Source organism: Passer domesticus, chromosome 10 (assembly GCF_036417665.1).
Source record: "Passer domesticus isolate bPasDom1 chromosome 10, bPasDom1.hap1, whole genome shotgun sequence".
Classification (NCBI taxonomy): Eukaryota; Metazoa; Chordata; class Aves; order Passeriformes; family Passeridae; genus Passer; species Passer domesticus.
In genome coordinates this window covers 32,904,223-32,926,899 of record NC_087483.1, presented here as the reverse complement: position 1 = coordinate 32,926,899, position 22,677 = coordinate 32,904,223, and the positions used below count along the sequence as shown (strand labels likewise).

Here is a 22,677-nt window from a genome sequence, read left to right as displayed (position 1 = left end):
AGGGGTGGAGCATCTGTGTGTTTGAATACACACCCAGGCTTTTGTAGAGTGGAGCATGGGAACATCTCAATCCTGAGTGACTATGCACAAGTAAAGCACACGTTCAGAAGGTGATACATTAATCTGAATAATTTCCAGAGAGTCCTTATCCTGTATAAACAGAGTGCACAGTATTACAGGCTGCTACACAGTTTAGCAGCTTATGATAGCATCTACTATAATGCAGAGAACTAGTGATTACTTAATTAGAGGCTGTCTAAGGGTTTGTGATAAGTGCATACATGTGTAATTTTAATTTTTCTAGTTCTTCTGAACTGTTTATCTTTCAACTCTAAAATTCTCTTAACCTTTTGTAAATGTTTTAAAGAAAAAAGATAAGCATTTTCCATTTACATAAACAAGATTTCAAGTATTGTATATACATCTATTAGTTAAGATTCCTAGGGGGAAAAAAACACATAATTCTTTATTTTCAGGTGAATCTGGCCCCAGGAAGTTAAATAAATCACACAAGGCTGCTTGTGGGAGGTAGTAGCAGAGTCAGAAGTGAGGTTACAGCTCCAACCCTCCCAGTTCTCATGGTGAACTTAAATCATATCTGTTATTCAAGAATTTGCATGGCTAACAAGCCAGTTACACTTTAAATTGCATCTTTTCCTTGTCCCACTGACTCCCCCAAGACACGGAAGCAGTAAAACATTGTCAGAGGGGCAGCGTGCAGCGAATGCATTAGTGAAAGCTGCAGCCAGAGATAAAACATTCATAAGAAGTAAATCCAGTCAGTGCAAAGAGAAGCCGAGAGGAGGAACGAGGTGTTTCAGAATGAGAGACAGGAGACAAAGAGGCGTGGGCAGGGTCAGAGATTGAAGGGAGGGTGACAAGGGAGTGCCTGCGGTGCCAGCCCCTCAGAAATGCCAACGAGGGGCCTCTACACGAGCAAACAGAGAAGGCATCACTTGCCAAGTGTGCCATCAGCCAGCTGAAAGCAAAGCCCAGCAGTGAATGCTCAGGGATGAGTTAGGACAGGGTTCACCTCACCAGTGTTCAGTGATCTGGAAATTGCCCTCTGTGAAGAAGCTCTTTGTTGCTATTTCTCCTCAGTCACTGCAGGGAGCAGACATGTCCAGCTGCATTTATGCACCTTGGCTTTGGATGACTTAAGGTAGGGAAGACAAACCCTTAGGCTCTGTACACTGGATTTAAACATGACTTTTAAATCAGGTTTCCCCAAGGAAAAACACCCAGCTTGAGGAGCTGGCAGTAGTTGTGTTCATCAGTGATGAAGTCACAGGAGCAACACAAAAGTAAGGTTCTGAAAGGAAAATTCAGCTTCAGGGGTTTTTGCAGCAAATTAAACTGTGGAATATATCAGATTACTGATCCACTTTGTAACTGTTTTTATGGGGAAAATAAAAGCCTTCTCTGATTTAGACTAATTAAACCCAAAGCCTTCCTATATTTTCTTTTCTTTTAACCTAAAAGGCAACTCCCCCCCCCCCCCCGCTTCTGTTTACTACACATTTCTTATTCTATTGCTCTTTTCTTGGTACCATTTCTTTTCTTATATCTTTCTTCAAGTTTGGTGCTTGAAGCTGGAGGTATGATTCAAGCTGAGGCTTTAGCTAAGAACCAGACTAACAACCATTAATATGCTTCCTGTTTCTTGGATAGTACTGTCAATTCCCAGGAAAAAACAGGTTGAATTAGTGAATTCAGGTGGAGTGCAGCCCAGCTGCATCACGAGGCCTTTGCACTCCAAATCAGGCTCCTGAAATCATGGCACTAGCTAAAAGCCCGTGACTTTCTAGCAATTTCGCACTCTAAAAAATTGCATTTGATTTTCAAGGTTTTAGAGAAACCTGTGTCCATAATCGCAAGAGCAGGGGTTATACTCACTGGAATGAACTGTTCTTGCTAACACAGCATCAGCAGAAGTGTGAGCAAGGTCATAAAAATCATCAGCAGAATATGCAGTTTATTTCCTTGCTTCTCTTTTTTAAAAACCTCCTCTGCTGATTCAGTCTTAAGGTCCTGTGCTGGGCCCAAAAGTTTCTGTCCTGGAACACTAGTATTTAACTCTCAAGGGCTTTTTCAAGACTGAAGCAACCTCGTAATGTCACAGAAAGTCTCTCACTGGCAATAAATGCAGCTGTTAGAACAAAATACAGCGTTGTCCCAATGGCTCTTGTTGCAGCAGGGCCCAGTATGATCTCCTGCATAAGAACATCCTATTTCTGAAAAGTAATCTTCACACTGCATCCCAATTAGTTTGAAAAGCAACATGTTGTTAATGTACTTTTATTTACAGGGCCATAAGCATTATGGGCTTATGGAAATAACACGAGTGAGCTTTTCTGATGATCATGTCCCAAGCCATTCCAACAGTGATGGGCTCTCTTTGGGGCTTTTCTGCTTACTTTATTCCCTTTCTGGTAGAAACAACTGATCTGAAAAGCCACATGAATATACTCCTAGTACACATAATCCCTTTAGTTCCCTGCATGACTGTAATTGAACACATTGGCAGACTTTGTTTGTATTTAAATATTTTCATAGAAGGGAAAGTCATTCCAAGCTGATCACTTCATGAGGCCAAAAATTTCATTAGGAGCCATTTGAACAATTACTATAAATAAAAAAATCATTATTTGTCAGTACAGTTGCACCATAAACACTATAATTTATATTAAAAGAATTCTTAGTCCCTAATGAAATTTGTCTTTGTTTACAGTAATCACCACAACAAATTTATTGAGCAAGAAAGAAAACACATATGGCTTTGTAAACCACAGTTAGGTTGTTTTATTTGAAATTTAATTCAGAAGGATAGAAAGGTTTCTTAGGACTGAAGGGATTATAGGTACTGTAATAACTAATAATATGATAAGATGGAGGTGGTAGCTCACTGTAACAGAAACCCACTAAGACAAGGATAGGCAGGACTTTGTGGATTATCAAATCCAGTCCCCAGCTGGGCAACTGGATCACGTGGTCCATTTAATCATTTTGCAAGCTTCACAAAAAGCTAGGAATGGTTTCATCCCTATAACTTTTATACCCTCACTATGCAGGTGGATAAAGAACACCTAATTGATAGTCTAAATTATTCATGGCCAATTTATACCTACTTGCTCATACATGCAGATGGCCTACCCTTAATATTCCCCCTACAGAAGGTAATCAAACCACATCCCACTCTTCAGCTGCTGGGCAGAACAAGCCCCCTGTGCACCCTGTCCTTTCATGGAAGGTTCTCCAGTGCTCTCTGAGCAGCCCTTTGCTGTACCCATTTCATTAAGAACCCAGCTTTCTTTAACACAATCAGAATAATGTGTTTTATTAAAAAAAAAATCTTACTAGGTTCGTATCCAAGGATGTTCATGCTTCCCTAGCTTTGCTAGAAATGTGTCTCCTACTGTATTTTAGAGTTTCAGTTGCCTTTTCCATGCCCATGCTGCACTGAAACACAAAATCTTTCAGTGTCATTGGAGGTTTCCTGCAGAATTTTGTCTGCTGCTACCTCCCTTACTATTTCTGTGGCTTCGCTCTTCAAGGATATTCAGCTCTTGCTGTGTGATATTCTGTACTTTCTCTACACTGATGATGCCTCCTAACTTGGTTACTTCAATGTATTTTTATGATCAGACACTTCTCTTTTCCAAATAGGTTACTGATGAAAATAATAACAGTCTTAAGACTTACAGTTTAGGAGCTCTGAATAATTCCCTTTCAATACAGTTCAGCTTCTCATCTTCCAACACCATGTATGTTGTGCAGTTCCTCTATAAATCTCAGACTTCTCCATGCAGGAGATATAAATTTATACACGGCTCCTCATCGGCTATTTTATTCAGGTCCAGACAGCCACATTTCCCTCTTTGTCTAGCTAATTAATTACTCTATCAAAGAAACCTATTGAATTAGTTTGATATTATCTACCTTGGTAAATACTCATTCCATTTTATTCTGTTTTCTAGTGACTGTCATGACTTTTACAATTCTCTCCTCCCACATTATTTCCAAAAGCCTGACATAAAATATTGCTGTACACAAAACAAAATATATTGTACTTTTTCAGTGAAAAATCCATGTTTTATTTGTCTATGGTATAGATTAGTTATTTACAGCAATATACAATTTTGACTAGCAGGTAGTGTTGAGTAGCAGTTACAGATTGGTTGACTCTATATTCCCAGCAGAAATGTATATGCATCCTTTTTTGTTCTAAATAGAGTTAGTATCACTTTTTAAAAGGATTGGAATACAAATTTGTCAGGCTGGTCTAACTGAGGCACAGCCTCACATGCAACAGGGTCTTTTCCTGAACAGCTTTATACAACTGATACATGTTGCAGAAAATCAGAGGACAACACCTACAGTGACTTGTATGGTGATCACAGGCATTGGGCGTGGCAGAAATACAGGTTTTGAAGAGACAGGGAAGAGTTGTGGAGGATTTGGCTGAGATGTGCTGGATGATTTTTTCAGATAGAGATAAATTGCACAGACTGTTGTCTTCTTTGTGCTTAATTTTAATTATGTTGTGGACAGTACACAAATGGAAAGAAGAGCTAGTAAGAAACAAAATCAAGGCTTGAATTTCAAGTCCACTGTTGACCCACAGACTTTGTGTGTCCTTGGACAAAATGCTTTGTTGGGTTTTTTTTTCCTGTCTCACTGCCTCATCTGTAAAACAGCGATAACACTACTTCTTTTTTCCCAACCTGACTATTTACATAATAAAAGCCTTTCCATGCATGACAGACTCTTATATATTTGTACAGCATCTAGAATAATGAGGACTTGAGTCTTGGGACTACAACACAAACAATACACAACAATTAGGATTATCCATCCATCCAAAATATACCTAATTCACCTCATACTACAGTACCTTGACAGAGAGACTTTATTCCATGGTGAATTCTTGTTTCTTTGATTCCTGCAGTCCCTCCTCTTGTGCTGCTCTTTTGCCTAAGAAAAGCTTTGGCAGAGAGTTAAGTTTAAGGTGAGCAGTGACAATGCTTTTGTGGTGTACTGCAGGTGGAAGGCATGATGGACCCCAGAGTCTGAAGGGAATTGTGTGGAACCAGGCAGCATTGTGCAGCATCTCTGCATTTCTGCAGCAGCTCTCCTGTGGCCCCATTCACCTCCCACTGGATCAGGGAAAATCTGCCTTAAAGGATGCTTGTCCCTCTGTGAAAAGGGAAAAGAAAGTGCCTCTCATCCATATTGCCCCTGGGGAGGGCTGTGCACCCACTGCAGGTGAGACCAACACAGAGCTGTCATCTTGGCAAACAAACCCTAACACCCTTGGAGAGGTCTCAGTACATTTGGGGATGCAGTAGGAAATGTTGGATGTGCTCATCCTGTTCTATGCTTCTGGGGTGGGGTACAGTAATAAATGTCCCCTCACCATCAACCTGGTGGCTACAGGATCAGAGATCCATTACTGTGCTTCACATTTTCCTAGGAAATGTTCTCTGAAGAGTTTATGCTCAGCTTGGAGAAAGACAGCTTCCCATTCCAGAACTTTGGGAAGTGGGAAGCTTTTTCCCCCCAGCCTGTATGCCCAGAAGGTAATGCCAAAATATGTTGGAGGTCAGGCTGGGTTCACACTGTGATTTTTCTTCCTGCTGAGAGAAAATAAAACAGAGTGTGCTTGGCTGCCCTGAGCTGGTGTGTCCAGGCCCTGAGGCTGGGCTGGCTCTGCAGCTACTTGGCATGGAGAGGAGGAGAAACATGCATAAATTAGGAGCTCTTGAGGCCAGTTGCCTTCTTTGGTCCCAGAATAACTGGCCGAGGGCATTTGTACTGCAGCAGCAGACCAACCCCTCCGTGCTGGCAGGTGACACTCTTTAGTGCTTCCCTTGTGCTGGCAGATGCACCATGACATTAATTACACTGTGCAGCACTGCCCTGGCTAAAATACATGGGCATTAAAAAAAATAACTTCATCCCTCTCCTTTTCTTCACGAGATTTTTACAAACAAAAACAACCAAGAGAAGTGATGGTAACTGCATTATTAATAATACATAGTTGTAACTGATTAGTTTGGTTTCCTGTCCTGCACAACGAAGATGGCACTGTGCTGTGACTATTGTCTTCTGGGAACCTAGGCTGGATACCAGATGTCTGTTACAAATGTTGGGCACCAAATTAAACACCCACACATCCTGAAAGGACCAGCAACACGACACGAAGAATTATTCATTTTGCCAGCAGTAAAATGACAAAGCAGAGGAGTGACAAATGCTCTAGATAAACCCAGAGCTCCAATTTAATGCATGGGATAAGGACCTCTTTTTCCAAATAAAGACTCCCAACTCTTGCAGTTTCTTATTTCTCCATAATTTAGCTGTGCACATATTTGGCATTTAGAGTGTGACGGATTTACACATTTGCTATCAAATGAGCTGCAAGAGCTAATCAGCTCGCTCAGAATTGCACATATTAATGAAGAAGGCTCTTCTGCATGCCTGCGATGTAGACACCCACTTAACTGGGGCACCAGAGACTAATTTGAAAAGATTTTGTTCACGTAGCTCTTTTCCTATGATGAATGCTTGCAGGGAATCATGCTGTAGAGAGGGAGCAAGCAGTATCTGCAAAATCTGGCTAAATGGTTCTCATTACTGAGTGATGGAAGAGCAATAGGAAAGATAATTTATTAGTGGCTCAAAGCTAATGAGAATAATTAGCACTATTATGCCTTCTAAGCAAACACAGAATAACTGTTCCTTAAGGAGCACTGTCTCCCTGCAGCCATGCCTAGTGCTCTGGGCAGGAGGACATGACTTCCAGGGCAGGAATCTCACCAACCAAGGACCAGGGCAGCTGTGTGGAAACACCCAGACATCCTGTGGGCCTGCATTAGAGCTGTGATTTCCTAAATTTTGGGCTAACAGACCATTTCTTTTCTATCTCAAAACCAACTACACTGGGCTGATGAACAGAGTTTACACTTCAGCTTAACTCCTTGGAAACCAGAGGCTGGAAATTGCTGCCTTGGATACTGAGATTTTTTTGCAAAAAAAAATCAGTACCTTCCAAAACCTTGCAAAAGCCAAGCCAGTCATCAGTGCTTTGCAGGGAGTATTTCAGCAGCAATGGTCAGTCCCCAGGAATCCTGGCTGCCAGCAGAAAAAACGGCATTTGGCTTCATTTCCTTTTTAGACACCGAGGCATCCTCCTTCTCCACTCTGTAAATAAAAGCAGGATGTGCAGAGAAAACACAGCATCTTCTTATGACCAGTCAAAGAAACTAACGGGAAAAGTCCTGGTTTCCAATCAGTTCCAGCCCTGAGCAGTAATGTACACAACCGGATTAGCCAAAGGGCTGCACTCCTGCGGTTCCCGCAGAGCCGTGGAATGCTCAGGGATGCTGGGCTGCCAAAGGCAAAGGAAATGCCAGCGTTTGGCTACAGTGCTCAACACCTGCTGATAAGAGCTGATTACCTCCCCCACCTCTCAGTTTTCAGAATTTACTCCTGCAATCTCAGTGTTCCATTGCAGACCCAGTCACACTGAAGGAAGCTATTAAATTAAAAAGAGGGGCACGTGGGCAGCAGTCCCCACTCCCCCGAGTGTGAGTGTCCTTCGGAGCAAATAGCTTGTTTCATAGTTTGTAAAATGCAGTTGGCAGGGGTTCAGTGTTATTCTAGGAAATCCATGTAGCCAACATTTCTTTCTTGTAATATAGCACCATCAGGAATATGGAGAGTGATTCTGATTTTTATTTTTTAAAAGGTAAACAGACAAAACATCTGTAGGCTGTGTCACCAAGTCTTGACTTTTCTTTTGAAAAGCAGTCTGCCTATAAAATCAAAATCAACCATAAAGCAATTCTATCTGAAACAAGACTCTCTGAAGCATTCTCTTAGAGCTTACTCATGATGGGAGTTTTATCTGCTTTTTTACTCCCAAATTAAATGCTGCAAGAACATAGACCTTACCTCTCTAATCTTTTTTTCACCAGTAATATCAATCTATCTTTGCAGATGCCTATCAGAAGGATTTTAAGTTAGCAAGATTTGGGGACATAATTTGGTCTGAGTGGGAGTTTAGAAAAATTCCCAAGGCTTTTTCACCCAACTGCAAGTATTCAGGAGGGCCTTGGGGGTCAATATGACTGTCAGATCCAAAATGCAATTTTACAGGGGGAGGAAAGAGGAAATAGAGATTTGTTAGGCTGCTTTTCTTGACTCAGATTGGAAAGCAAATCTCTTCCAGCCTCTCTTGGAGGCGTTGCTCTGGTTTGAACAAGTAAGGACACAGTTACTGGGTCAGAGATAGATGGATGACAACAGAGCCAAATCATCCTCTGAGGTCGCAGGGGCTGGGATAGAAGCTTACTCCCATCTTGGGACTCCCAACTTGTGTTTGCCATATCCCAAAGCATTCACTCTCCTGGGAACTTTTCCCTCCACTTTCCTCCTTTTGTTGGATGAAACAAATCCAACATCTCAGGCTCTTTCATTAGATGGGAAAACCATTTCCTCCCCAGCTTCCAGTATGCAGAAAATGCTTGGCCCTGCTGCCCTTCATCTCTTGGTCCAGCCACACAGCAGGACTGACACAGCCCTATTTATATCTTGTTTAAGCCAACACTGGGGAACAAAATGATGCACAATCCTGGCTCAGCCTCTCTGCTGTGTACACATTTTACCCTTCCTCGACAAGATTTAATCTGCTTAGGGTTAACTATGTAGCGGATGTCCAAGACCTTTGAATCACACCTTAAAAAGACTGAAAGACCAAACCCATAATTGCAAGAGCAGAATCTCTGATTCACTGCAAACCATTTGTTATCAGCAATTAAGTTTCTCGCTGATAAATGATTCATGACTTGAAAGCCCAGATTACTCACTTTTAACCACGGCAGAAATTCCTGTGTGATTATGAACGCCTGGGCTACGCATCTACTACAACAGGCTGGGAAGTCTGAATGTGTGAAATGACCAACCATTCTAATACAGAAAATAAGAGCTCTTACACATATTTTTTCATTCACAGTTTGTAAAAAATAACAACATACTTCAATTTCAACATGACTGATGTGACTATAAACATAAACTGACTTCACTAGCAAATATAAACACCAACTTTTGCTTTACTGGAGGCAACAGAACTAAAACAGTTTGACTGATATCCAGGCCTGGCCTACTAATTAAAAAGGCTTGAAAGGAAAACTCTGAGCTCCTGGTACACTCTAGTTCACCATAACTAAGGCTTTTGTCAGCCATTTGATGTAATCATTTATGGTGTTCAAAACTGTATTTTTCAAAAACCATTCAAACCATAAACCAGATGAGTCATGACCCTGTAACAGAAGGTAAATTATTCTCAAATATTTTATATTTGTGCATTAACACATGCACAACACATTTTTTCTTTAGTCAAGAAAAAATGAAGGCCCAAGTCCAAGAAGTAACTGACAAAAGACTGAAGGGAAAAATGAGAATTCTTAATTTTATTATTGTGCAACCAGCTGTAAGGAATTACTGGTCTGAAGCACAGTGTGCAATTGTCTTATCCTAAACATTTACTAAAGCCTATAATTCAGAATGATCCTGACTAGTGAAGTCACCATTGGCAAGCTATCATTTTTTTCTTTCTTATTTTTGAAAAAGTCTACATTTCTCACCAATTAGCACAAACACAGGCACAGCCTATGCACAGAAATGCTCAACATTTTCAGGAGGCTGTATTTCGTTAGTGCCTGCTGCTTTGACTCTGAGATCAAAAGAGGCAGCAAGTTTTGGATTGATCATATTTGATAGTTTGCTAAAAGCAGAAGAATTCCTGTTTGAGATCAAATGGCATCAATATGTATTGTTTCCTAAATGCAGGGCAGAGTGCCTGCTACTTGTGTGAGGATAGCTTGAAATAAAGAATTATCGTGATCTTCTGCAGAAGTGCTATACACAAGTAACTGTGCTAATTGAAAGGAAAAAGAGAGTAAGAGTCTTCATAAATTAAGCTACTTTTGCACTATAATATCATGCAGCTGATTTTTTTTGGGTGAAGAGGCTCATCAGGTGCCTAATAAGATAAGATACTTGGCACAGCTCCATGGCCATTCCAGCTGATGCCATGGTTAACAAGCTGGCCACCACACAAGGCCAATCAGGCTACTGGAATTCCACAATACTCACTAATGGCTTCAGCAGCTTAACGGTGCCAGACACACAGTGCCATTAATTGGGCAAGAGGGAGAAGGAAAAAACACCCAGGAAGGAGGCAAGATACCATTCACCTCCTGAGCAGCCCCTCAGCACAGCCTGCAGACCCCAACTGCAAGAAAATGAGACAGACTGAGGAGCAAGAGGAAGGTTTCAGAGCCAGGTCACAGCTCTCTGCTGTGAGAAGCTGTTTGTGCCCCCAGGAGTGCCAGGGCAGGGGAGTGTGACCCTCACCCAGCACACAGCCACAGTGTGACCCTCACCCAGCACACACACACCTGCAGTGTGACCCTCACCCAGCACACACACACACACCTGCAGTGTCACCCTCACCCAGCACACACAGATGCAGCGTGACCTTCACCCACCACACAGCTGCAGTGTGACCCTCACCCAGCACACACCTGCACTGTGACCCTCACCCAGCACACAGCTGCAGTGTCACCCTCACCCAGCACACACCTGCAGCATGACCCTCACCCAGCACCCTCACCCTCACCTGCAGAGCTGCCCAGCACTCCCAAGGCCACGGGCAGTTGGAACTCTTCCCGCGTGCTCCGGCTCTTCCTAAGCCACCAGCAGCTGTGGTCATTCGCCCAGTGGGGAAGAAGCTGAACAAGGCTGATTAACGATAAAAATACTTGTCCTTTTAAAAATTTATTTTTAGTTCAAAGTGAATCACAACTTTCTGCCCCTCCCTCTCCCCTCCTGCAAAGACAGAGGTACCTCCAGATAAACTTTTTTTTTGTTTAAGCATCAAAAGTGTAACACATTTCAACTGCTGCTGATACAGGTTTTACAGTGATGACTGTCAGAGAGAGATTGTTTGTGCAACTCCTTAAGGAGCAAAAAGGAAAAATCCCTCTTACAAATGCAGATAACTTTTGGAATGTAAACAGGTAATACACACAATTACTGCATTACCAGAAGTACTATGCATTTCTCAAAACAGTTGAACATAACACTTTACAACACATATTTGATATGACCCAATCATAACTTGAAGGGAAACTGTGTACCCTGTAAGAATAACTATGTACCCCTATAAGATAGTCATTCCTGCCATAACTTACAGATACACTGACAGTATTGATGCTAAAGAAGGAGGGTTTAATCTGATTTCACCCATGCTCTGCTGATTTTTAATGTGTGGCTTAATTCACTCAATATCTTTTATAAAGGTATGTAAACAGTTCTGATTTAAAGACCAGAGAGATTTAAATGAAATTAACAGATCTGGAACTGGTCCATTTTAATGTCTTCATTAACTCAGATACCTTATTTATCCCTGAGCACCTTAAAATTGTTCCCTCCAAATCTCAGTCAAGAACACATAACTATTTCACAAGAATGAAAAACTTCAATTGAATAAATGTGTGTCTTATAAATCCCATTTTCCTGCACTGATTTGAACAAAACATAACAAAACAAACCCAAACCAAACCGTGTCCCCTCCCCTTTGTTTTTTACATGTACTGCAATACTGGAACAAAAATTTCACCCTAACAAACAACATCACCTACAGACACACTACAGACTACAAAAATATTGCATAGGAGTGTCAGTGGGCATAGTCTCCCAACATGAGAGAAAATGCTAAGTTTTCTTTAAAACATTATGGCAACATTCTAATTTATTTTCCTTTTAAAAATCAAGTGGTTTCACTTTATTTCAAAATCGTACAAAATGGCCATGGCTGTTTATAAAAAAAAGTCTCTGTCTTGAGAATATGTGAAGTCTCAGGTGCATCAGCAAAAGACCTGGAACCATTCACAGTGCAGCGGAAAGCTTCTTTTGAGGCAGAAACTACAATTCATCCTTCTTCTTTCCTACTCTTTCATGATCTCTTTCTCTCAGGGTTCGCATGAAAGTAGTGAATCCAGACTCCTGGTTTTGAAGGAAGAAAAATATGGGTCATATTTTTACCAACAAAGCAAAACAATGCATCAAGAACACTTTGAGCTTCTGCATCCCAGCAGAATATAAACTAAGGAGCAGTTGTTTAGTTTCTGTAGCCCACGGCAGAATAGAAACCAGGGAGCAGTTACTGCTGCATTGCCTCATCGTGCCATACTCTGGTCCTGTGCTGCTCCACTCCAAGGGGAAAATATCCATGCACATCCCACATGTCAGACTTTGAAGAGATGGGACACAGAGAAAAAGTCCCTAAAACTCACAGGACAAGGTAAAATCTGTCTCTAGAAGTGCTACTGGTGCCGTTTATTGAAAACACTCAAAAGACATTTTCAAGCTGCCTTTGTATGCTATTTGTGTCATTTTAAAAGCAGTTACTGGATTGTTTGTTGACTGTACACACATTTGCCACTCATCCTCTAATAGTTTTGATCACAATTTTTCTCCTTATCCAAACATTCTAATGATTGAAATCACTTTTTTTCTTCAAGTTACTATTAAAATTATTATCAAAAATCTCAAACCTGGTTGTCTAGATGCCAACCTCTGTATTTCAACAACTTACCAACTTATGAATTAAGGCTGTTGACTGCCACCAGTTTCCTTTTCCAAGGAAAGCTGTCTTTTCCAAGGAAAGCTGTGAACACAGCACTAAGGCATTTCAGAAGGCTCAGGTGGGTTGAGGTGTGAACACCTGTGTTGGAATACACTGTCTACTGGTACCCCAACATTGAAGTTTTCTGGGCAAGTGACACTGCTCCCACCCAATCTGACCATTTTTGCATTTAAACAATCATAGAACACACCACTCAAAACTGGTGATGAAGAGGGAAAATACCAAAGGTAGAGAGCAACTAACAGAAGTTAAAGACTTAAAAGAATGTTGTGGAAGAACAAAACAAAATAAACCCAACCCAAACCACAAGGCTGGTAAGTTTTTAGAAGGCTGAACAACAAAAAGCTTTTCTAAAACTGTTCATTATTCTTCCACTGAAAATAAATGAAGTGACAAGCTTCAGCCCTTTGTCACCTGAGACATCTGGCAGTCAGCAGCCCCCATGACAGGCACTGTGCTAAGCACTGCCTGCAGCATTACCATGGTAAGAGATAGCAAACCCCAGTTCAATGCTGCACAAGCAGAAGACCGTAGGGTCCCCAGAGAGGTGGAAGGGGAACAGAGCAGCCATCAGCAGAGAGACCAGGATGGTCCTGTGGGTAATTTTTACCCAAGAAAGGGTTGGGTGCATATAGGGGATTTGTTAGTCCACTTTCCAGCATATGGATAAATATTTTCTAACTCCTGTGGCCTCAGAGCACTCCTGCTCTGCAGAGTATATATAATATATAAATATTATATAAAAATAATTTATATCCTGTATTGGATATAAATTATTTTTATCAGCCACCACGGATCCTTCCTTTCATATGTCATTTCTCTAAGAACAGGTTAGAAAGGTAAAAACTGCAGCTGAAATCTTACTTCAATTGTTGGCTACTGCACCTATCTTTACTTTTAAGAAAAGATCCAGAATTGGAACTAAACACAGTATCCATAACAACGGCTGGATCAGCACCATGAAATGGTAATTACTGGAGTCCAAGTATGCTGAAGAAAACTGGGAGGCAAAGCTCCATGAAGACTTCCCCAGGATCCTGACTAACAGAGAACCTCAGAACCTGGCTTTTAAATTCATGCTTCTATATAATTTTCTGCGCTCTAACAGCAGCAATAACTTTCAAGCAAGAATCTTTTTTCAAAATCACTGCATGGCTCAAAGTCCCCAAGTTTTTCTTGCAGACCCCAGGCAATCAATGGCTGCTGAGGAGTAACCTCCCTCTAGGAGGTTACGACAAAGGCAGCCCACAAATAATTGAATTGCTTCCTTATTTTCAGGCACTTTACAACCACTGAAGGCATCATGCCATTTCTGCCCCCATTTCTTGCACTCATAGCATATAATTAGCTGGCCACAGCAGGACAAAAGAATGAAACTTCAGCCCAGGGGTAGATGGCACAATTTGTCTTTCCATCCTGAGTGCCAGGAGTGAATCTGATTCAGGGCAAATGAGATATTTACTTTCCTCTAGTCTCCAAAGGACAGCTTTGTCCTGGCTATAAAACCAATGGTCTGTCACCATTTGGCAGCCTGGTGAATCTGTAACACGTTTGCAGTGTCCATGCGATCCAGAACTGACAGGATTTAAGCCCTGTGTTTTCTGGCATTTCTGCCAGCAGCACATGCAATAAACCCTTCCCTTTCACTCAGTCCAAATTCACTCACAGACTTCAGCTTATAGAATAAAATACAGAAAGAATATTACCAAATCTAATCCTTTTTCCTCTTCTCATGCTCCTAAAAATAGACCAAGATTGTTCCTAATGCAGAGATGTACAGGGGTGTGGTACACTATGATTCATCCACGAAAGACAGCAACAGAGGCATGGTAAAATTTCACTCCGCAGTTTTCATTTGCAAGGCAGGACAGGCAGAGGAGACTTTGCTCCCTGTACCAGGTGATGACTCTTGCTTTCACTTACCCCTCGATCTCCAGTATATTTTTCCACAAATTTCCCGTAGTTGTAATAGTTGAAGGTGGGGTAGCCATCGACCCCCTCCTGCTTACACAGGTCGTGATTCTGTCCTTTGGCACAGTCCACTGCAGCGTAGGCAATCTGAAACACAAGAGATCACACTGAGGCAGGAGAGAAAGCAAGAACCCATTTCATGGTGATGCTGCTGCTGCAGCTTAGCCTTAGCACTGAGAGAGACTTAAGTCTTCTGCCAAACATGCAGTGGCTTCTGTAAGGGCTTAGCTGTGGAGGGAGAGCAGAGGATGGTCATCACCTGGCCTGTGCACAGCACGTTCAACTCACAGAGCAGAAAATCACCTTTGCAGCCTCCCAAGTGAGCTCCGCGTTAGACTCCAAACAGGAAATCCAGAGGCTGGATTAATAAAACCAAATCCGGGCACAGAGGTCACAGCTCTGTCATGCTGCAATATTTTTCCTCCACTTTGGTTTTAAGTGATGAATAGTGACAGTGGCTTTGGTGATGGTAACGACCCACCTAACCCAACCTCATTTCCAGGGCATGCTAATGCTCAGAAAAGTTACCAAACATGGCTGGTCACTTATGCAGCCTATTCACAGATTAATGATTTCTACTCCAAACAGCTTTTCTAAACTCCATGCAGTTCTTCCAAGGTCAAATGGGGATGAGTGAGAAGCCGGAGTATCATCTACCAAGCACTGCATGTAGAGAAAAAGGTTGCTTGCTTACAATCTCAGCCTATGCTTGTATTTCCTTCCCTGTCTTCTTCCAGGGTTGTACATTATATGCAGTCATTAGCAAACTGGGCTTTAATTCCTTTTTAAACCTCTAGATGCTACTGTCACACAGACAAACCCTGAGTAGGAAAGAGCCTGCCACACTTTCAGCCTATTGACAGTGGAGCAACACCCTCAGTCCCTGCCTGCTTCCACACACGCAGAGCGAGGAAACACAACCTCACAGCCCCAGAGCAGCAGCTCGGAACATTCAAGTCCTGACTCCGTGAAGTATTGAGGAGGGGCTGCCCCTACCAGTTCTGATGCTGAAACAAAATGGAATTCATAGGCTTCTACTCAAAGCAACTGAGCCCTGTGCTGTGATTTCACCCTGACGGTTCCTGTGAGCAGCAGTTTGGAATCTGAATGCAGGCTGCTCACATAAGCTCTGCATTCACAGCCCCAGCCAGGCCCTGCTGAAGGGCAAGCACGTTGGAGTACAACCTATGTAAAGAAACCAAACAAATTAGAGGAATGACTTTTTGCAACTTTTTTGTGGGTTACAATTTATCAAGTGCTAATTTCATAGCAGACACATCCTAATTTGAAATTTCCATTCCACAAGCCTCCTTCAAACAGCTGATCAAAATACCTTTTGCTTGCATTACTTTAGGGTTGCGGTTGAACTGTTCTTCCATAATTAAAAGATCACTTAATATTCCACAAAGTCCTCCTGTGTCATGGTGACACTGTCAAAATGGGAAAACCTGATCTCATTATCCTAGAAGTAATTAAAGAGATTGGCAAAGCCAACTTCAGTTAATTTGCTTGTTTTGCTTTGGCTTTGAAAGCCTGACAAGACAATTCTCAGTATGATCTCGCTTGGTCTGTTTTCAAGTGGAAAGTATGAGATAAAGTGAACAGCGTTCTTAACTTAAATATCTAGTTTCTGATTTTGAACATTAATAAGGCTATTAGAGAATGAGGACTCTTGAAAGCTGTTAAAAACATGTATGGCCCTATTTTTTTTCTTTTTGTAAACACAAAGATTCCTACACATTCAGGGCCAATTTAAATGAAAGATTACGAATAATAAACTGTAGAAGAGTTTCATCTAAGTATTTCTGCCCTCCTGACCTTAGCAGCCAGCCAAAATTTAGAGCTCTGTTGGCTACTTTTGTGTAAAGAAAAGCTTAGAATGGAGACAAACTTTTATTTCATGACACAGCATGAAGTAGAAAGAATACTAGAAGTTCTGATTTCCTAAAAACTAGAATATATAAAATCATCTTTTTTCTCACTGCTTTAAATATCACACAGGGAGAGATTACATCCAAAAAAGGGGAAGGTATGCATGTGCTCATCCAGATCTTAGTAGCTGGTTTGAGACATTCTACTGTTGTGACTGATGACACATCTGTTCTCAGTGTCTTGGAGATTAAGAAAATGAGTTTTTAGTACACTGGATGGAAGAGGGAAGAAGTAAAAGAAACTCTCTTTATCTGTACCTCTGGAAATACCTAAACTGGTACTGGCTGGAGCAAAGCATGCAATTTAATTTACCTTTTGGCTTTTGTGAGAACAGCCCCCAGTGAGGAGAGGGTGCAGTGCAGGAATGCAATGCTGTAAGCCACTGTTAACCTTGTTCAGAACATCTTCACCTGTTGCCTCAGAACAGATGGACCTCAAAGAGGTGGCTTCTGACAGAAATGCTCAGCAGCATCCTTGAGACGCTGCTCTCCTCTACAGCACATGGAAACCTAAGCTGCCCATCTGTGCCTTAGCTGTGCACACAAAGATCCCAGTCTAAGTCTGTCCACGGCAGCCACATGAGCCCAGTGCTGTGTCTGATCCAACAGGTTTAATGGCACATCTGGAACAGCATGTGGGGGACGTGTCCATGGTCTGTCCCCTCTGCAATGCTCCTAATGCAAGCTCCCACACAGCCCCACCACTGCAAGCACCATTTTGAGCCCAGCTCTACAGAACACACACATTTGGTTATTTTTACAGCCAGGGAGAGAAGAGGAACGGCGATTTTCAAAAGCCTTGTAACTCATACAGACGTGAGCAAAATTTCATAGAGGAACATCTAATTCCCAAGACTGTATCTGAGGCTGCATTCAATGCCTGCTGCCAACAGTGGCTGAGTAAGAGTACTTAGGAGAGCTTGAGTGATTACTTTAGAGTGGAAATGTTAAGGCAGCCTAAATATAGAGGTTGCTACCATCTCTGTGCACTCATTACCATAGCATATCACAGTCCTAATTGTCTTGCCTGTCTCACAGCGGAAGATCAAATATAGTGCACTGAGAGAGGAGAAAAGTGATGCTGGAAAACACTTGTAGCAAAACACACTTCTGGACTGAGGACCAATTCTCATCTCCATTCCATCAACTCCAGGCAGCTGAACTCTGAGACACACCAGAATTTCAGCAAATAGCACTGATGCCCTTTGCTTCTTTCTGTTTGTGTTTTCATGGACTGTGAATACTGAGCTCCATTGCTGGTAGAGGTGTATCCTACCAGAGTGAATTCCTGCATGGCTCTACTCAAAGGCTGCATGTAAAAAGATGCAGAATCATGGCTCAAGTGAGCAGTAATACACTGTAGGGAAAGTTTCCCTTCATTCTCAGCTCTCTTAGCAACAGTCAGCTTTTCTGCTTCACTAAAGAAGGAAACTGAGTCAGGAAAAATAACAACCAAAAAAACCTCTCTCAAAATGTGGTTAAAGACTTCTGGAGAATATTCCCTTCAGAAATGATCCTCATATTCAGCTACCAGCAACAACTTACACAGAAGTGCACTGGAGAGCACAGGTTAGCAAGACCTACATGCTCTGACCTGTAAACCCACTAAGTTTATTCAACCAGAAACTGCAGACATATTAAGCATAAGACATCCGTAGTAGGTGTCCAAGAGCCAAGACACTTGGCAGCACCTCTCACAAATTCCCTCTTATCAGGAGGGAAAAACCCTCTAAAATATGTGAAAGAAACTCTGCTAACACCGGTCTAACATTTATGTGTGTGTGTGCATGTCCATTATGAAAAAATCCAGTGTAACAGCTTTCAGAAGGCAAGATTGATTTTAGGGAGATTTTGATTGTTAGGGCTAAAATTTAATTTCTTGAGCTTTCCTCTAACCAGAAGGGAAATCCACTGAAAAAACATTTCAGGGAGAAAAAGCTGTAAGTGTTGTATCTGCAACATGCACAAAACTCCACGGGATTATGGATTCTCTATAACCCAAAGCTCTGCTGCCTTAGATATTGACAACACATCATTATATACAAGTCCTTTCCAGAGCCAATGCCGTTCAGGTCTATCACCAGCCTGTTCAGTAGCTGTAGCAGGAATAGAAATGTTATCAAATGAAAAGATAATCAATCAGAGACTGTGGACCCCAAAGGAAGTTTCTTGGAGTACATCCAGCTTTCTTAATTTTACAAGTAGTTCCTCACAAATGGCATGCAACTCTTAATAATTAAAAGTATCAGGTGAGTATGTACAGTGATGCATAATAATGATAACAGCAGCAACAACAATAACCCACTAAATAAGTATGCATTTCCCCATAGTCAGGATAGGTTAATATAACTCTGGAAACATCTGGGACTGGAAAATACCTTTACTTGAAAAAGAAATCCCACAACATTTCATGGTTCTACCAAAAAACTGGGAGCTTAACTACAAAGTTGCAAACTTAACTGAGCATGGCAATAGACTGTGAGCAGTGTATGAGCAGCTCTGAAGAGCTCTGAGGAAATAGAGCATGGCATATTTTTCAGATGAAGAGGACTGATCACAAAAGCTGAGCTGTTGCAAAAACCAGAACTTTCATTTAGGTGCTTCAGTATAAAAGCAGCTATGCCAAAACCATGACCACTGACATCCAGGTGCCCCAGCTGTAACAGAAGGGTGATGCCTTATTTTGTTACTAAGTGTTAGAAGGAAAAAGAAGTACTGGCAGTATAATCTAATCATACATCAGAAATCACACTTCCCTTCCAACTTTTTGCTCCAGAGGGATCTTACAGGTAAGAAACACAATTACATTGAACTGTTCAAACAGATGCGTAGAAAATTGAAAGAGGGATCCCTTGACCTTCCAGGTAACTCCTCCTTTCTGTTCTTAAAGCTTTCTTTTTAACAGTTTGCCTTCCAGTCACCACATGGTGATATAGTAAAAATAACCCCCTGCAATCCTAGCTGCTCTCCTGTTAAAATATGTACTGCCACACACTGGTTTATTGATTCAAGAAAATAAATCTCTGCTAGAGCTAATATTGACTTTTGTTATGAAAATGGAAGTGAATAGCTAACTGAATATTGATTTGAAAGAGGAATGATATTTGATAAGCTTAAAAAAAGTAAAAACAAAGTTGCAGCATGGAAATAAATGCTTCCAAACAACATTTTAAGAGTAGAATCAATTCCAGATGACAATTACCTGATTACTAGGAAAAAAGTTGGTTGTTGCAAAATATCTTAAAAGCACCTGTAAATAAGACAGATGTGCATTCTTCCCTATGATTACTCCATAGGTTTCTATTTGTATCACTTGTTCTGGACCCTAACAGCAGTGAGGGACTGGTCTGCTCAAGCTTGCTGCAGTTCAGCTACTGTTCTCAAAGTGAACAGCCTTGCAAATGGGAGATTCATTATTAGCTGCCCTGATGTGGCATGGCATCATTACAGGAGGTGCAGTTCATCAGCTGTTCTCAAAGCAGGCCTGTTTGCAAAGGGGACATCCATTAGTACAACGTGATGTACAGTGCTAACATCACCATATTTAATGAGTCTAATTAAAAAGAAATTCAGCACATGCTTTTTAAGCAAATAGAGATCAAATTCCTTGCCAAACTAAAATATTATCTCATTTGGATAACTCTGTACAGCCATTTGGTTGGTATAATAATTTTAAACTGTGATTCACAATACACATTGGGGACCCACCAGTTTCACTGCTGACTGGCCCACTAACACCCCAGCTCACCCCATTTGCTGCACCCTTTCCAGCAATTGCTGCCACAGCTGTTTCCGTGGGAACTCGCTGGAACCCAGCTGTGGTGCTCAGATCTGGGTCAATGCATTTGTACAGGAACAGTCTCCTGTGAAAATGGGAAGATTGGTCAAAAAGCAGCCTCTTTGCAGGACTGCCAAAGATTTGTTACTGAAAGGCCTTGAAGAGTCAAGAGCTTTCCTTCAGCAAATCCAAACTGGAACACCACAAATCAGTTCCTTCAAGCTGAGCTATGGGATCAGCCAGAAGGCAGAATGCAGATTTTTTAAAGATTTAGTTTTCAGGAGAGACTGTGGAGCAGTTACTGAACATGCCTTCCCGCTCTTCAATCTGTTCAGCTAAGTGACAACCCTCACATTTTTGCATTTTCTGGTGTTCACTGGTCACTGCCAGAACTTGAGCTGTGGGGCACTGGCCATGGGCTTTTCCCTGGCAGCTGTAAGCTAAGGCCACAGCGCCCCAAGCTAAGAATGCTCCAGATGGCTTTTTGTTTCCACCTTTTTTTCCCCCTTTTAAATAACTGAAACAATATGCTCACTGACACTGGAGTAGCCTCTCCACTGATCTGATCCTACTGGCACTGAATTTCTCCAGGAAGATGGAGAGACTGGAGGCTCTGGTTCGTGGGTCTCAGCCCGAGCTGTGTTTTGCAGCAGCCACAGGATTGCCCCAGGCCAGCGAGCAGGCTGGGGATTCTGGCTAAAACCACCAGCAGTGATGTGGCCAATGAGAACTGACATTTGGGGCCAATGTTCCAAGCAGTGCATTTTTAAACTCCAACTCCAGCAGTGCAGATGATGAAAAAGCACAGAGCATTACACACAGCCCTGGGGGAGGGGGGCTTCAGCGCCAAAACCAAGAGACACGTATTTAACAGCTTCAGGCTCTGCTCATCTTCAAAATTCCAGTGTAAAGACTCAAAGTCTCCCAAAGGATACCTTTTAAGACATTATCTATAACCAATTCAAGGCTGGAATGTTTTTGATTGTTCTTTGGTTTCTGCAGGATAAAATGTTTAATTAAAAGACCCTTCTTTTAAGTAGAAGATACAGTTTAAATGCAAAAATACTCCGTTAAGTGAAAAACCTTTCTCCAGGGGAAAAAAAAAGGACACTACTACAGAAATGAAGTAGTGAAAAGAACCTACTACTTAAAATGAAAATTAGTAATCTTGCCCTGTTTTTGAAAGAATAAATACTTCCTTTCTCTTACGCAGTGATTTTACCAGTTTGAAACCCTACAGAAATACAAATTAGTTTAAAGGCTCAGTCCAGTTTGAAACATGGGAATATTACATGTGCCCCTTGTGGGAACAGCGATGTGCCCTCCTGAAGTCTAAAACAGGTTTGTTTTCTTTTCCACAATGGCACAAACTGGCAGCAGGAAGCACCTTGGCAAGTTATAGCTGTACACAATTAAATAGGGGCTCCCAACATAATCAATCCCTGGCACTTTCATAAGTCATTGGGGTGGAATAACACCATTCTCCCTAACTGCACACACCTCTTTAAAACTGTACCAGCCTTAATATTCCCTACTGGCTCTCCTGTTCCAACTCATTACATTTTATATCTCCCCACTTCAGCCTTAAACTGAAGTCAAGAGTTGCAACTGTCAATCACTGCTCTGCTCTGGAGTCCCTTTATAACCTGCAGTCTGAAGGAAAAGCTTCCCAGGCCTGCATTTCCCACCACCACCCTGTCCAACTAACTATGGCATGATTCTGATTGCTTGTTAAGACATCCTGGGGCTCTAATAAGCAAGTTTCACATTGTTTGGTACATTTGCTTCACTTCCTCTGACTGAAATTTTAATGAGTATAGGAAAGAGAGGCTTCATTTGGAACTACCAGAAAAGTGGGAAAACAAGGATACTTTCTCAGAGATCTCAGAAACAAAGAAGTAACCAAAAGGCATCTGAGCAAACTAATTTACAGCAGTAGGAGAACTAAAAGCTGCATGCCTATGAATGTTCTGTGTGCCAGAGGGCAGAAGTGATGGACTAATTTATGCAGTCAGTGATAGAAGAATGATTTGCTTCTTGTCAATCTTATGCAGTCTCTGTGATTTACAGAACAGATGAGAGGAAAAGAAAAAAATTACAAAAATTCTTCTGTTATGGAGTACAACTGTTACAAAATTACCTCTCCATTTAGAATACAGAAAAGGATAAACTATTTCAGCTGGATGGAACCTACAAGGATTATCTACTCCAGCTGCCTGACCAATTCAGAGCTGACCAAAAGGTAAACCTGCTGTTAAGATGCTGTCCAAATGTCCCTTAAA

The 22,677-nt window shown here is 41.6% G+C and overlaps 1 protein-coding gene across 2 annotated transcripts in view; it reads right to left on the bottom strand.

The window, feature by feature from the left end:
* Window positions 1–10,823: 10,823 nt before the first annotated feature.
* Window positions 10,824–22,677, bottom strand: part of PDIA5 (protein disulfide isomerase family A member 5) — a 112,244-nt gene continuing 100,390 nt past the window's right edge. For both annotated transcript variants that reach the window (XM_064435017.1, XM_064435016.1), the window contains 2 exons: window positions 14,639–14,773; window positions 10,824–12,072 (listed from right to left, as the gene is read on the bottom strand). In XM_064435017.1, the coding sequence (XP_064291087.1) occupies window positions 11,992–12,072; window positions 14,639–14,773 (216 nt within the window). In that variant the 3' untranslated portion in view covers window positions 10,824–11,991. The remainder of the gene's footprint in view (window positions 12,073–14,638; window positions 14,774–22,677) is intronic.